Raw genomic sequence first — 15,696 nt, forward strand, 5'->3', positions numbered from 1 at the left:
GTGGAGAGGGATTCACTGGGGCAGAGCCAGTGCACTGAAAACCGATAACCGTATGAAGAGGGTGGTGCCGGCGTCTGCGATCGGTCGGCTTTCCCTTACTTAGCTTGTGGTGGCTGGTCGAAAATCGCGGCGGCATGCAACGGAAGCTTAAGAATGACGCTAAAACTGACCCTCAGCAAAGAAGAGTTGGCAGAATGAAGTAGTAAACGTACCGAAAGTGCTTGAAAACGTTGCGCGGTCACGCAAGAAGATTTATTACACGCAAATACACCCATGCTCTCCGGCAGGCGCGAGTAGCCAGCGTCGCAGCGATCAGCGGCAGCCATCTTTTATTCCTTTCGGAATGGGGCAGCCTGCGGCTATTCCAAAAAAAAATCAGCTTTGTTCGGCATATTAATGCATCTTTATCGCGTACACGTCACTTTGACGCAGTGAGTTCGTGCGGTTTTGTGACGTCGCGTGACAGGCAGGTGAAGTGGGTGCAGCCCGAAAAATTTTTACCAATAGCCGAGGGCTAATGGCGAAAAGGGGTCGAATCAGAAATAACTATTTTTCTTTTTTCTGTCAAATCATGCATAATCAATGTGTACACATCATATCAGATTGGGAGGTTGAGCGGTTTTCGTAACGTCGCGTGACAGACAGGTGAAGTGGGGGGTGGTCGAAAAAAGTTTTTGACCAATCGCGGAGCGCTGATAGCAGAATTGGAATAGAAAAGTTTGCAATAGTTTTATGTTATAGTGCCCCAGGTATCTATCAATGCTGTCGCGTTCCACTCTTAATGGCGAAGCTTAAGCGTCCTCATATTTTTTTGCCTGAAGGCACATAGAGACAGCAGTTTGAAAAATACATCGGCGTGTTCTCAATCACATCTTTACATTTTCGACTCTTTCTGAAGTACCATCACCGAGTTGCTTACAAAATGTTTACTATTTCGAAAACGAATTCTTATTGTCGACGAGAGATAAGAAATGTCGCTACATCTGTCTCATGTTTAGGGAATAGCGCCAAAAAGTGAAGAGAGCCAAATTTAGTCCCCGCGAGAGTATACCCGCGTCATCGGTGCCGGCCCAGTGTGAATCCGAAGTCATGTTCGCTAGAAACGCTGCTGCGTTGGAACTGCGTGCAAGAGTACGTGCCAGAAAAATTGTGAAAGTGAGCACGCTATTAGCGAAAGCATGCATCCGACCACCAACGGCCCGAAAGCACGAGCGAAGGGCTTTTTTTTTATGCGAAAATGCCAAATGGCCCGTTGAGCGAAAAGGCTGCGGCGTCTGCAACATCGAAACTTCCCATTGCATGCGACGCCACGTCACGACCATGCCTCGTGACGTTAGCTCGCGCTTGCTGTCTCGGGCCTCGATGGAGCGGACGAAAGGGAACACCTGCTGGGCCACGGCATTGCACGATGGGAGAAGGCATCGCCGGGACGCTACGTAAACCTCGCTCTCTGAAGCCTCTGTTGTCCGCGCACTCCTTGTCCGCGTAAGCTCTCCTGCGTTCTCACTGTGCCTCGGTAAGGCCAAATCAAAGTGCGCGAAGCGTCTCAACGCGCTCGCTTGCCCGCGAGGAGTTCATAACTCGAAGAACCGCTCCGCTGCATTCAATCGGACATTAATGCTTTCGCATTCACAACTCATAAGAAGTGCTCGGCTGTCCTCAGATTCTTTTTTAACGCGACAGCGTTAAGGAGCTCGTGTCGCAGAAAAGACGGTGTCGTTGGCGTCGGTGTCGGTGTCCGCGGCGTTGGCCGTGAGCGATAAATCCCAGGAGGCACTTCATAAATAAAAAAACATTTTGCAAGATGGGCTGGTGGGAATCGAACCAGGGTCTCCGGAGTGTTAGACGCTACCACTCAGCCACGAGTTCGTTCCTTCGAAAGGGGACAAGATCGCCTCTAGTGAATGCTGTGTTACCTTAGAAACGTGCCGTAGAAAGTTATACTGCGGTGTATATCGGTAATTATGACCTTGTAACTTATAGAAGTCGCAGTTTCACGAGTAGCGAAGTACGTTTCCGCTAAACTTCTTCTGCGCTCTGCGCACACGCAGAGCCATCTTGCGGCAAACACAGAAGACCCCCTCCTCGCAATGTACGGCGCTGCCCCGCCACGTGGCGCGCCACTCGCCCCATGACCGCGTCCGCCTTCATGGCGCGTCGGGGCCCGGCTATCTGTGCCGATCGCGACGTTTGGCTGGCGTAGCGCGTTTGAGTAGGCGGTGCGAACGGGGTGCGATAACGCTATCGAGTTCCACTCTTGAAGGCGAAGCTTAAGCATCCTCCAATTTCTTTTTTTATTTGGTCCAAGCTCCACCGGCTGCACATTATGCTGTCTGATGTTAGAAAACTTCGGAGCAGCGGGCGAGTTCTCACGGGATCTCGTTGAGCTCACGTGGTCCTGTAACCTCTTTGCGTGTGATAAACCCAGCGCCGACGCTTCTAAGCGAGCATCGTGTCCCTCTGTGGCGTGGCGAGTACTCCAGCTCAGATAGGCGCAACTGTCACCACTCGACCTGCGAGATAGACGAGCAGCACTGGAGTTTAAAAGGGTTGACTGGATCGGCGCAACTTGACGCGTAGCTAGATTAAGAGAAAAAAAAAGAACATTCTGACGAGGAAATAGCGCGAGGTCAGGTCGCCAGTCTGGGTCGTGCATAGTGCTGATCTCCTACAACGTTAGTGGCACTCCTCGGAAATTGCCATCAGCTTGGCGGACTAAAACTCTTTGAAAGACCTTATTTTTCCTCGTTAAGGAGGTTCTTGAAAATAAAAAAAGGATTCCTCACAGATGTATCCGAATCTACGCAACTGACAGGCTGCATCGCAGCCAGCGAAGCATTATATGCGAGTTCCCACAACCTTCTGAAGTACTAGGGCTCTATTGGATGGCTGTTCTTCGTGATTAATAATACAAGGGCTAATCAGAAAGTCGTTGCCCCTATTCTTAAAGCCGAATTACGGCTGTAAACGCGAAATCAACAGATCCATTCCCAGCGGTGAACCTTTCATGAAAGGCCAGGCCTTTTAAGGAAAATGCGGCCCCAGAGGGAAATGGAGCCCACGTATGGGGAAAGGTTTCTCGAGTTAAGAATTGGGACGTGGTGGCGGGGTGGGCTGGTGAATTCGCAAAAGGCTGTGAAGACTTACATGACAAACGAGCTTTCGGGGAGGACGCGCGCGTCGTTGACTGACGACGACGTGGCACAGGGACATCTCAAACTTAGTGCTGCGATGGGACAAATGGTCTGAACCCGTGCGGGAACTATGTCGGAAAAAATAGTGCAAAGTACGTAAAATAGTACATATAATTGTAAGTACCTTTGCGTATTTTCTTTTGGCTAATAAACAGATAGGGGCAAAGGCTTTCTGATTCGCCCTCGTAGATGTAAAACCCCAACAGCAACCTTTGAGGGACAATAAATTATGATCATGACGATGGTGATTCATCCCCGACGCCCTGGTCATGCGGCCGGATCGGGGCACTGGTGCAGAGTACGTCACTGGCTGCTCGTTACCGCTGCAGCCGCACACACTCCCGGCTGACCATCAACGCGGAGCAGGTAAAACCCGATGGAAGAAACAAAATTTACAAATTACTGGCTAAAAGCCGCGCTAAAAATAGGGTTGTTCATTCGTCTGAGGTGTACGAAAGGTGACTATCATTTTATAATCTTAGATAATTACCTTTCAAACCGAAAATCTATGACTCGATTCCACCAAGGTTGCATAGCTGATTGATCTCTAGCACGCTGGCCTTTGCCGCGTCAAAACGTCTGCGAAGCTATGCCTAACAGCGTTTCTGCAAAACAAAAATAGACAGATAAGAACGAGAAGAAAACGTATTCGCACAAATATAACGCTACTTTTGTTGTTGTTGTTGTTCCTTTCTTTTCAGATTCCCATTATCTCAACGCGTCTCGCGTTGTATTTAGGTTTGTGACATATATAATCGCAACAGATCTTTCTTTCTTTAGCGATACCGAAAGCGCCCTCCCCCTCCCTATTCCCCTCGCATTATAATTATGGTCGCGTCATTAACGCTATCCCCGTGTCGTATAAAATCCAGCGAAGAAAAAATAATTCCGAACAACAATCCCGCGGGCCCTCCGCGTGACGCAGAGACGTCGCTGAACTAATTGAATGCCTCGAAGTGAAATGCGTAAGAAAAATCGTAATGTACAACCTTAATGCAACCTACAGACACGATAGCGTCGGATTGTAATTTGAATATACCAGAAAGCATAATTCTGTTGCGCGGAAACCGAAGCATAAATCCATTTTTCCAGCGTTTCCACCATTCACAAAGCGGCACGTTGCGCCCGGTTCTTTGCAACAACATCGTCCAGATAGCGCTCGCATCCGCGGCCCACGCAAGGGGCGGTGTTTCTACCAGAAAGCTCGCCCGCTCGCCTTTCGTGCATTGCGTTTGCAACCAGCATTTCCTGGTAACCATTACGGTTGCGTAAGCTGCATTGCCGAGAAGCGTTAGAAACAGTTAGGGATCATTGAATGCTATGGCGTTCCACGCTTAAAGGCCAAGCTTAAGTGTACTCCAAATGTTTTACGTACAAATACCGTAGCCAATAAAAATAAAGACAGCTATAGAATTCGGCACTGGGGCCTTGATTGCAGAAAACCATGTTTATTTGTTCATTCCTTGCGCTGGCCCCAAACATGTCTGTCTGACTATATTTTTGACCTGGTGGTGTCCGGGAAAGGCTCATCAGCCACAATGTTTTGCGCCTACCTCCTTTATTTTATTTATACACTGAAGCGCGTGTCATTTAATAATGAAGGCGCTTCCACAAATGATCAATGCTAATTAACTTGTACCCCTTTTGTTTTTATTTATTTATTTGTGTGAATGATACATTTACAGTTGTTATTCGAGAGAGTTCGAGAGTTCTTTATTGAGCATAATATTAAGGTTTCAAATGGGGATTATACATGCGTACAGAGCGAGGTCCCATAATCAACAGACCGTACAGGGGACCTCCCATTATAAATGAGTAGGATATGTAAATACAAAGCACCTATATGCAAACACACAAGACATCATATTAAGTTAGTCACTAGCTAACACTGTAAAATATTTAATGACACAAAGCAATTATTAATATAACAATAACGATGAAATAGTTATATTGGTTGCAAGAATGTACGATGGTTTGATTTGAATGTGTAAAAGTGAGAGTATCTTAACATGACACGGTAATGGTTTCCAAAGTAGTGTGGCTGAAAAATCATATATTAGACAATTTGTCAACGTTTTTATGCTTTGCAAGATTATTACTAATATTGACGAGCGTATTATTTTCGAGATAATATAAATAGATTTTCCAGAGGGTGTGATCATTCGCACATGCAGGTTAACAGTTCTTCCATGCTTTACAAAGAAAAAAATGAAAGGCCTTATGACTTTGATCACAAAATCAAAGGAAGAAACTTGGATACAGATAATGAGGAGAAGTACCTCAGCGTCTTCTTTTTAAATCAGAATTGTTTTGGCATCGTCACATCGATCACGTCTATGAGAAAGCAGGTGGTATTTGGGGATTTCTAGGACGAAATGGTAAACGGCTTACACAAAAGACTAAACCAGGTTTGTATGATATATATATATATATATATATATATATATATATATATATATATATATATATATATATATATATATATATATATATGTATATATATGTATATATATATGTGTGTGTGTGTGTGTGTGTGTGTGTGTGTGTGTGTGTGTGTGTGTGTGTGTGTGTGTGTGTGTGTGTGTGTACAGTGCGTGATCTGTGTACCAAGAATGACATAGACAAAATAGAAAGAGTGCAAGACATGGACATCCGGTTTGTTTATAACAACTACTCTCGTGTATTCAGGGTGTCAAAAACTAAAGAAGTTCTAAAATAGAGACGCTTACAGGAACGCAGAAAAATGCTAAGACTAAAACATTTTACAGTACATTTGATTCTAAAATATGCATCAACAGAGACAGATACTTGTTACAAGCCGGTTATGTGTCCCTCCGTGCAGGCCATCTAACTAAAGTTAAAGACAGTAGATGTCGAACTGAGAAGCTTCGAATGTCTTTCTTCCCACGTACAATATATGAATGCAACAAGGTGTCCTATGATAATGCAGACTATAACATAAAGCGATATAGTTACCCCATTCTTCTAGAAAAAACAGTGTATATGAGTTGTTTTAATATGAGTGATGACACCCTGTACACAATATTATTTAAATACACGCTTGGTGTCTACATTGTATCATTTCTTCACTAGTTTTCCTTTATTTCATTGTGCCATGCCTTGTATATCCCCCCCCCCACTTACTGTAATGACGATTGACGCTGTTCATAACGAAATAAATAAGTACAAAATTAAAAGCTATGACATGATTTTGAGGCTATCAGTAAGCTGCGATTGCAGGCTGCTCAAGCGCTGTAGCGCTGCTACTCTGGAACTAACATTTGTCAAACGTAACAGAAGCCCATCAATCTTAAACGTGAACGGTTGCAAGTTTGCGTTGCTGTTAACATAACCGACATAGCTAATGTTTACAGCCTACTGACACCTGAGGTCGTGAGAAGGTACTGAAGTGTGGTATCGAAATTTGGGCAAATAGCTGTTGGTTCACTCTCGTAAAAGCTGCAAAATACGGCTTACAACGACGGGGACGTCTTGCCTTTCGAATCCCTACGTTCCGTCTTTTCGCATTGTTTTGAATATGAAGTTATACATACTAAATGTCGTACTGGTGAACGTCTTCTTACGTGACTGAGCTCTCACTGGGAAAATCCCCTCATAAGATCGGGCTGCCCAGCCCAGCCTGGCTCGTTCTGTTTCTAAGTAAGACGACAGTAGGGGACTTAAAGCTTGCATCACTGCTATCAACATCCTGTTTTTATATTGTATTTTCTTTTCCCTTTTTCAGCTTCGAGCAAACGTCGACGACATCCTGAGGCCGAGCCACGACGACTACTTTTTGCTGCGGTGGCTAAGAGGTGAGCACCGTTGAGACAGTGCGGCAAAAAACCCCAAGGTTGACGGGAAACCGGTAATGAGGCTTCTGAAGCGTACGCTGCACCCAGCATTTTGCGCAGTTTATCCGGTGTTGTCAAAACGCCGCGAACCGAGATGGTCGCGAGGCAGACCCGTTCGCAAGAAAATTAGGAGTGCAAGTTTAAGGGCGCGTGTGCCGAGATTTACCGAAGACACTGAAGACGCATCCTTCTCGAGACGCGAGAGGACAAAATGACGTTCGAATGATCTGCCGATGCCTCTAACTTGTGTCTTTGTACAGGAAAGTCGTTGTCATGCGTCACCGCCTTGTAGGGTTGCGGTACCTGCACATAGTCATCATTAGATCCGTTCGTGAAGACGAGCAAGTAAACCATTTTTTTTTAAGTTGCACTGGTGGCTTCAAAACCTGGCCCTTTGCGACCCGGGAGCTGGCACGCTTTAATCAACTACGCCACTACGATGCGACACAGTCGAACAGCCAACATGGACAACGAGCACTGGTTCAGAAGGCAACAGCCGCGGTACGCACTACGATACGATTCGGACAGTCTTAAACCATTGCCGTCGCGAACGGAGTCGACAAATGTCATCCGCCTACGCAGTGAAACGTAGATTTGGCCGACTGGAGCTCAGGCGCCCGACCCCCTCTCTCTGCCTTTCTCGTCATTACCATTTTTCTCTTTCTCTCTTTCGTATTTCGAGGGCGATAAAGCGTGTAATCATGCGGGGACGATTAAGAAGCAGGCGAAGGAATACAGACTCGAATCTCTATTTTTTCGGCGGAGGGGGGGGGGGGGGGGGGGGCTCACTTGTTCCCAGAAAAGAAGCGACGCTAAAGTGGCGAGCACAGTCGGCGACAGTCGAATCAGGACTCGAGAGGCTCTCACCCTGGCGCTGTTCGTACACAACGCAGAAAGTTCGCGTATACAGCACACGACGAGTGTCTGCGTGTCAGCTGGAAGTGTTGCGTTGAAGACACACTCGGATACGGAGATAAGAAAACGAGTTAGATAAACACTGCGTATAGGAGCATCCGTGTGCGCAACGTGGTAAGGCTTCAGTGAGCGGCAGTATGAGCGAGGAAACTAAGGAAAACACGTCCCTACAGCGGCTCACTCAAGACCACGATTACAAATCCCAGTTTCAGCTCTTTAACCTCATCAACGCAAACACCATTCTACGTCGAGTAAAATTTAAGTAAATTATACGCCTTTATTTCTTGCCATGTAGAGGAGGTACAAAAAAAAATCCGGAATGGTAATCGAGTAAAATAACGAGGGTACTAATTGGTTTTCTTCATTAGTAATTGGTTTGCTGAGTCATCTGCAACTAAAGCAAAACCCCTCCAGTACGTTAAGAACGCTAGTCTGGGTCTCGCGTTACGTTTTCTGCGCTTAAAACTGTTTTTTCTTTTAGGTACCAAACTCACCTTATAAAAAATTATACGTTGAACTTTAGACGGTTACCTAAGTGCCAAGAAACGTCTACATTGTTCGTTTCCTTTCGAGTTCTATTGAGGCTTCATAGCGTCTACGCAATGTTACAACAACATTAATAAAACGATTCAAAAGTGACTTTGCGGACAGCATCCCACGCTTTTGCGGTCGTGATTGCGAGGGCTCAAGTGGCTGCGCCGGTTGCGTGACAAACCAAAGGGGTAAGTCCCACGGCTCAGGAGACAGGAGCTGTAAACAAAACACGTACTGCTGTCGTCGACACGTATGTATAACGCGGCAACGTTGCTGCTTCCTTATAGGGTGTGGAGGCAATCAGGTCGGACGAGCACATTGGATGTTATACCGACTAAAATTCAAAGGCGCGCGAAAGTCAGCATAAGCAGAGCCTTGCCTTTGCGTTTCGGCAACTTTATTGCTTCCGCAAGACCACTGTGCATACATGCCAACTGGCAAAGGGGAACCAGTAAGCGCGCCTCTGTTTTATGTAAAAATGAAATAAATGCCTATAAGAAGAATTACCCCTTAACAGCATAGCGCATTACTTCGACAGGTTCTCGAATTCCTTTATCTACTTTGATTTACTCATGCGATATTGGTCCCTGGGTGCATACCAACTCTCGAGTCATCCTCAAGATTGTGTTATATGCCACCGTTACACAAGATGCGCTCATTCCTTAAGTGTAGGTAACTTTGCTTCGGGGTACTTTGTATGTACACCTGTCATTGGCATTCTTGTCTTGACAAGCATCAACATAGCCTTTGTTCTTGTGACATTTGCTGCGAATATGTCCTACGTTGTGCGCCACCCTAATTTTCTGTGTGCATTTCGGCATATGAACAGCTTGTGAGCGGTGCTGTGCTCGAAAAAAAAAAGAAAGGTTGCGAGCTTAACGGGGCATAAACATAAACACTACATGAGATCACCCGTTGCTATTACAACTAGTACAGCTACGTACGCATCGCCGTCAGTTGTACAGCATTCAATTTACCGCTTCACGAAAGCTTCGCTCGACATAGCTTCCAACATTGTTGCGTATGCGGAAGTTTTGAAGACTTGGCCGGATTTTTTTTAATCAAACGTAATTAAGTTAGTCGACGAGAAAGCAAAAATAACTTGAAATGGATTCTCTCAATACTTCTCTGCAATACCGAAAAAAAGCCATTCTTACCATGAAAGGAGGCGTTGTGAGCCGTGAACGACGCAAGAATGAAGATCAACTGGCAACGCCACTTTGAATTTAGGCACCAGCGCGGCGTGATGTAACTGCTTTCGATGGCGTCTGCTCGTCTGTAGTCGATGTTTCATCGCCAAAGAGAGAATTACATTGTCTTCTAAAGAAGCCAGAGGCTCAACTTAGCAAGTTTTGAAACGTTTACAGTGTCATAACGGCTCAACTATGGTAAAATAACTTGAAATCCGTGTCGCCTTACTGCCGTATCGGCGAGGAGATTTCAACGCTCGATTCGAAGAATGAAAGTTTAGCCATAAGTATAAAGGCTTCTTAAAAATTATCTTATCACTCTCACGTTACCTAGCGTTTATCTTTGATGTCCCTTTAAATCTCAGCCTTTCGCATGTTAATCCTGAAGCCTACCCTTAGACTTTGTCGGTTAGATTTCTCAATCAGAGTTCAAGTCATCTCCAGCGTTGCAGAATACGACAATGCAAATCTGCAAACCGCAAGTTTCTGAGATAGTCGCCGGTAATTCTATCACCTAGTTCTTCCTAATCTAACCTTTCGAATACTTTTTTTCAAGTATGGAGTGAATAGCACTGAAATGGCTGCGTCTCCTTGCCTGTCATTTTTCTCAATCGTCATTTCTTTTTTCGTTTCACTTGATAGTTGTTCGAGAGTTGCGTAATCTGTCTTTATATTTTGTAAGGTATCCAGGTATAACTTTTCTGCTTTTTATCTGAGCAGTGCCTCTTTAACTGCCAGTACCTTTGCTAAACCAAGCGCCTTTGCATAACCAACTAAGTTCGTACCTGGAAGTAAACGCACGAGCTCAAAAGTGATTCCGACGAATTGTAATGGCGACGTTGCGCTGGCTTCCGGTACCTGGTTTAACTTCTGGTTTTATAACTAGACGCCGAGTCCAAGAAAGTCAGGCGTGCTCTTCACGTAGAGATGATTTTGTTTCTTCGAAGAGAAGATGTCTGAACGTTCACGCATAAGAGGCAAAAATAGTTGTTGAAATAGCGACCCCCCTCCATAGGGAGACATGAATACGTATATATAATGTTCGACTTCATTGCGCCAAGGATTCCTGCTCACCTTGCATTAAACTACCCTCCCGCCTGATCATTGACTTGCTTGGTTTAACAATGACTTGCAGTAAAGTGGGGGTATGCCGTGGATTGCTTATTTACTAATTCGTTTGTAGCATACATGAGCCTACGCAGGAGTTGCACTTTGCGCTCTTACCACGATGGCGTGTATCTGGAAAGTTATAGATTATAGCACTACGAGGCTGTTACGATAGTTCATTGGAGGAAATATTGGAATTCGAACGTTTTGCCAAGTACTATTTTGACGCTAATATGCTCAAACTTTGGCAGTATGTAAAATATTAATTTGCTCAATCAAAGGTGCGACTGAACAAGGAATCGCTGGACGCATTATCTGCAGCCGAAGTTGATGCGAAACGCCCTTTCAAGAACGCTAAATTGTGATGGAGAATGTCAGATAAACATCTGCCTCAAAAAACTATTCCTGAAAAAGCTTCGTACCTTCTTCCTCTTTCTGCATAGCTCGGAACTTCAATGTCGCCCAAGCTGAAGCCATGTTGCGCGAGGTAAGCATTTCTCTGTCTGTCTTTCCCGCTTCTGGGGTTTAACTTCGGTTTCCAGAGATATTGTTTGAAAAACTTCTCTAAAAAGAACTAAATTATGAAGGTTACCTGTGGAAAACGGTTACAATGTGCAATGTGCAAAAAGTGAGTGAGTGAGTGAGTGAGTGAGTGAGTGAGTGAGTGAGTGAGTGAGTGAGTGAGTGAGTGAGTGAGTGAGTGAGTGAGTGAGTGAGTGAGTGAGTGAGTGAGTGAGTGAGTGAGTGAGTGAGTGAGTGAGTGAGTGAGTGAGTGAGTGAGTGAGTGAGTGAGTGAGTGAGTGAGTGAGTGAGTGAGTGAGTGAGTGAGTGAGTGAGTGAGTGAGTGAGTGAGTGAGTGAGCGAGCGCGCTTTGAGTGCCTGCGCACTGAAATTCAAAGGTCGCATTTCATACCCAATGATACTGAACCTTTCACGTATTGTTACTAAAGGCTGATCGAAGAAGCCTACGAGAGTAAACAGACGCTTAGCGAAGAAAATGGGAAAGCTCAAGGAAACGAAAGCCAGGATGATCTTTCGAACATTTTACTTGTCATTAGCACAAGCGAATAGTACAAACCTCCATAAAAGTAAATTTTGGAACTTTGCTTCGCGATCGCAAGTCATCGAGAGGTCACCCTGCAGCGCGGTCGGGCAGCTCTTCTTTTCAAGAGCATATGAAGGACGGATGAACCCAGCTTATGTAAGAAAACTTCATATGTCTGTTTATTGACAGACTGCATAATAATGAATAATTTTGGGCGACACACGGTGCTGCCGAGTTTATTTCCTCCTCCTTTCACGCAGAACCTGCAATGGCGCAAACAGAACAACGTGGACGCAATACTGGACGACTACGAGCCTACAGAGGTAACACGTCATGTTGATCACACACTCACGATCTCTAGATCGAACAATATCGGGTGAAAAAAAGGGAGAGAAAGATAAGTGAAAGGCAGATAAGTTAACCGGGACTGAGCCTGGTTTGCTACCCTGCACCAGGGAAAGGAGCAAAGGGAGGAAGGAAAAATCAAAAGACGACGTAGTGAATTCTCAGCGCTGTATCACAAGTGGCCGCGCAGTCCGGTTGCCTTCAGAAATCGCAGTAGTGCTTTTGTGGCATTTTTCAGTTGGAATATTCAAGACCATGGTCCCTATGTCTTGTCCAACTTGAAAGGTCTCCCGTCTGGCTGGTTTAGACCAGTGCAGAGGGCCAGTAATTTGAAAGGGCGGGTAGTAGGACAGAAAGTGTTCTGTAATTTCTTCGCCACCACAGGCATCGCATTTAGCGTAATGGGCCATTCTAATCAAGCATGAACGTTCATTGGTGAATGCAACGCCCAGGCGTGGGTGACACAGTATACAGTTTCTTCCCTTCGAGAAAGACCACGGAATTTAAAGCATGCTTGCGGCAATACTGAACACACCAGATGCGTTAGTGGTACTATATGTGTACATTTTTAACTTACAGTGCGACTGCTTTGTTTAGCTACCAAATAGGCATAGTTACTTTTTTGGATGCAACACGCATGCGAGCCAGGCATCATAAGACAGCGCATCTGCAACGTTCCATCAAATGAATGTATAGATCTATCTAGTCTCAACGGTCCACTCCCAAGCACAAAAGAGAAGCCCTGAAAGTGCGGAAGTTTCAAGTAACTTCCGGATGCACATGTTTCACGGTGACACATAGTGTATGTTACTTCTGGTTGTGACGGTACTGGTCATATGCTCCTGGACACACTCTTTGTCCACTGTAGGCAGGACCTCTGAATTGGTGAGCAAGACCTATGATGTCGTGTTAGCTGTCAGTGAGGTTGGCTGCTATCAGAAAAAAGGGGCGCGGGCTTTTACTTCTGTTTGAAGCTGGTTTAAGTAGCTATATTTCCGAGACTAATGATTGTGCGTAAATGTTGTGCACCGTCTCAAACAAACTCCTCAGATTTTCGCCACTTGTAGCATCCAAGGAACAGTAAACCTTGTCAAACGCGAATACTTGAAGTCGCAACCACTAGAATACGTTGTCTAATGCTCTTCTAAATTTTTGCTTGCATAGAGCTGGTCTGGCACATTCACTAAATTGTTCTTTTTGTGGGGAAGATGCGACAGTGGATCATTGTTTCATTTTGTGCCATTAATTATTTAATTTTCGAAAAAGAACCTTAGAACAGCGTTTCGCCTTCTTCGATTAAATTTAACTATTTCAAGTTTACTATCCTCGGCGACCTCAAATCCTTGGGCACAACGATAGAAACGTTCGCGTGGTCATCCAGGACTTTCTTGTGAGGTCTGTGAGATTTAGGCTATGAATTCAGACCTCTAAGCTTCATTTTCTTTCTACCAAATTGAGTTCGAGTCGTTGTATTTTGTGTTTCACTTAACCGAACATTTTCTTAAAGTCATTATCTACGCAATATCCCTTGATTATAATCTACCTATAATTCTCAAGTTTTGTTCTATTCTTTTTTTACGTTTCCTAGCTTATTTTGAACCGCCCGATTTTTGCCAAATCCTCAGGAGTGTGTAGGCGGTGCCACAAACTACTAGGTTCTGCATCCACATCTAAATTAGTGGGGCAGAGAGGCGCGTTGTTTGCCAACGAGACTGTGATTTACACACGAGTTTGTTTTTCTGCCATGCCCAAGGCTTCGCAAAGTGTCATTTGTAAATTAAAACAAAGGTGCGTATCAGTGAAAGGGTGCAATGAATGATGGTGATGATATAATATAGTTGCTCCCCCCTCATTCGTTAAGTGCACGAACCCTGCGAAATAGTACCAACATCTCTGTGCAGGTTCTTAAAAAATACTATCCTGGAGGCCTCGTGGGTCACGATAAAGAAGGATGTCCCCTCTGGATCATTCCTTTCGGCTACACAGACATCAAAGGTGAGAGGTGAAATTCGGAAGTCATTCATTTTAGTTGGGTTCTGCTGGCTTTCACAGCGATGTTTGATGTAAAAAAAAAAAGCGCAGACACGGCTTGTTTGGTGTCGCCGAAAAGCTCCAGCCAGTTTCTTTTGTGTTAAACGAAACGGATTTGTCCGTTCATTGCTAACTAACGCAGGAAACGTCCTAGCGGAAACCGTTACTTGCATAGGGGCGGTTCAGTTAGACGACGTTTGGGGGAATTGCTTGCACGAATCTATTGGGCAGAGCTGTATTGAATCTATTGGGCATGTTGCCCGTCAGTCGACACAACACGGACGCAAAGTTCGATGCCTCTACAAGTAGTAATAAGTTGAGATGAAGGAATTCGATCACTTTTAGAAGACTTGCTTTCGCTGCTTCACCTACTCTTCGGTGCATGCGCTTGAATTTATTCCCACTCTTTTCACTTGCAGAAGTCTCCCTGTATTCTCAGCTGCCAAATTATAAGCATATGTCCGCAAGTTACGGCGCACTGAATATTGATTGGTGGACGGGGATTTAATGTCCCCAAGCGGCGCAGGCGCTACGAGAGAGGCGGCAGGATGCGGATTAATTTTGTCTCCATAGGTTTCGTTAACGTGCGCCCCAAAACACCCCAACATGCCTATGCGACGTGGAACGGAACGCGCTGCGTCATGCTCAGCAAGGGAACGCCGCAGCGAGCAAACCAGCATGGTCGGGGAGTGGATGCTGAAGAAAGACCTTGCAAGTTTCCAGATAATTCTGGAGCGCCGGGTACATTTCTTCATCGCAATCGTTATCAGCGCGGTTATGATTACTACATTTCCCATGGAGGAGGAATTCCACTCTCGGACATCGTTAGCGGAAACCGCATGCGATTGTTCACTATACTAAGTCATTCTTAGCTCGACATACCCTTTTTCGTACCAAAAAGCTACTGGGCCGAAATGAGGCTGTAGGCGCCATCATTGGGATGCTTGGTTCAATGTAAAATGAAAGTAAACAACGCATTAAGCCTCTTCAGTATCTCGTGCGATTTTCCTTTGGCGAGATCTCTGAAACGTCACCTACGTGAGGGGCGCAAATGCATTTGTATTCCGCTTCGCTAAGTGACTGCTTTCTTTTTCTAACGAGTTTTTCTCACGCACGATTAAGTCGGGAACGCGACCGTGTGAAGGCTGGCTACCGGCAGAGGACAAAGTCACTGGAATGCGAAACTGACAGAGGCTGGGAGACTGTTGGGAACTGGTTTGTTGAAACCAGTTCCCAACACGTGCCTGCGCTTTATTCCAACCACGGGCTGCTGGAATGTGGCCGTATAGCACCGCGGGACAGCTCGCACAGGAAAACAGTCACATAAATGTCCGAAAGCTCTCGGGAATGTGACCGCAGCGATAAAGCAAACAGTGCACAGCGCTTACTACTCGAACGCGACAAATTTGTTAATTAAGAAACACTCACGAGAACTTCTGTCTTCACTTCACAGGTTTCTCGGTTAACCGTTCGGTGAAGAG

The 15,696-nt window shown here is 45.3% G+C and overlaps 1 protein-coding gene across 2 annotated transcripts in view; it reads left to right on the forward strand.

Moving 5' to 3' along the window:
* Positions 1-15,696, forward strand: part of LOC135908174 (SEC14-like protein 2) — a 103,995-nt gene that overhangs the window by 66,218 nt on the left and 22,081 nt on the right. Inside the window, exons 1-5 of one of the 2 annotated variants that reach the window (XM_070533904.1) lie at positions 6,991-7,009; positions 11,238-11,281; positions 11,916-11,995; positions 12,100-12,162; positions 14,086-14,179. In XM_070533904.1, the coding sequence (XP_070390005.1) occupies positions 11,981-11,995; positions 12,100-12,162; positions 14,086-14,179 (172 nt within the window). In that variant the 5' untranslated portion in view covers positions 6,991-7,009; positions 11,238-11,281; positions 11,916-11,980. Of the gene's footprint in view, positions 1-6,939; positions 7,010-11,237; positions 11,282-11,915; positions 11,996-12,099; positions 12,163-14,085; positions 14,180-15,696 lie in introns of those variants that run through there. The other variant, XM_065439925.2, reaches the window with a different exon arrangement.

Source organism: Dermacentor albipictus, chromosome 2, assembly GCF_038994185.2.
Source record: "Dermacentor albipictus isolate Rhodes 1998 colony chromosome 2, USDA_Dalb.pri_finalv2, whole genome shotgun sequence".
In the NCBI taxonomy this organism is placed as follows: Eukaryota; Metazoa; Arthropoda; class Arachnida; order Ixodida; family Ixodidae; genus Dermacentor; species Dermacentor albipictus.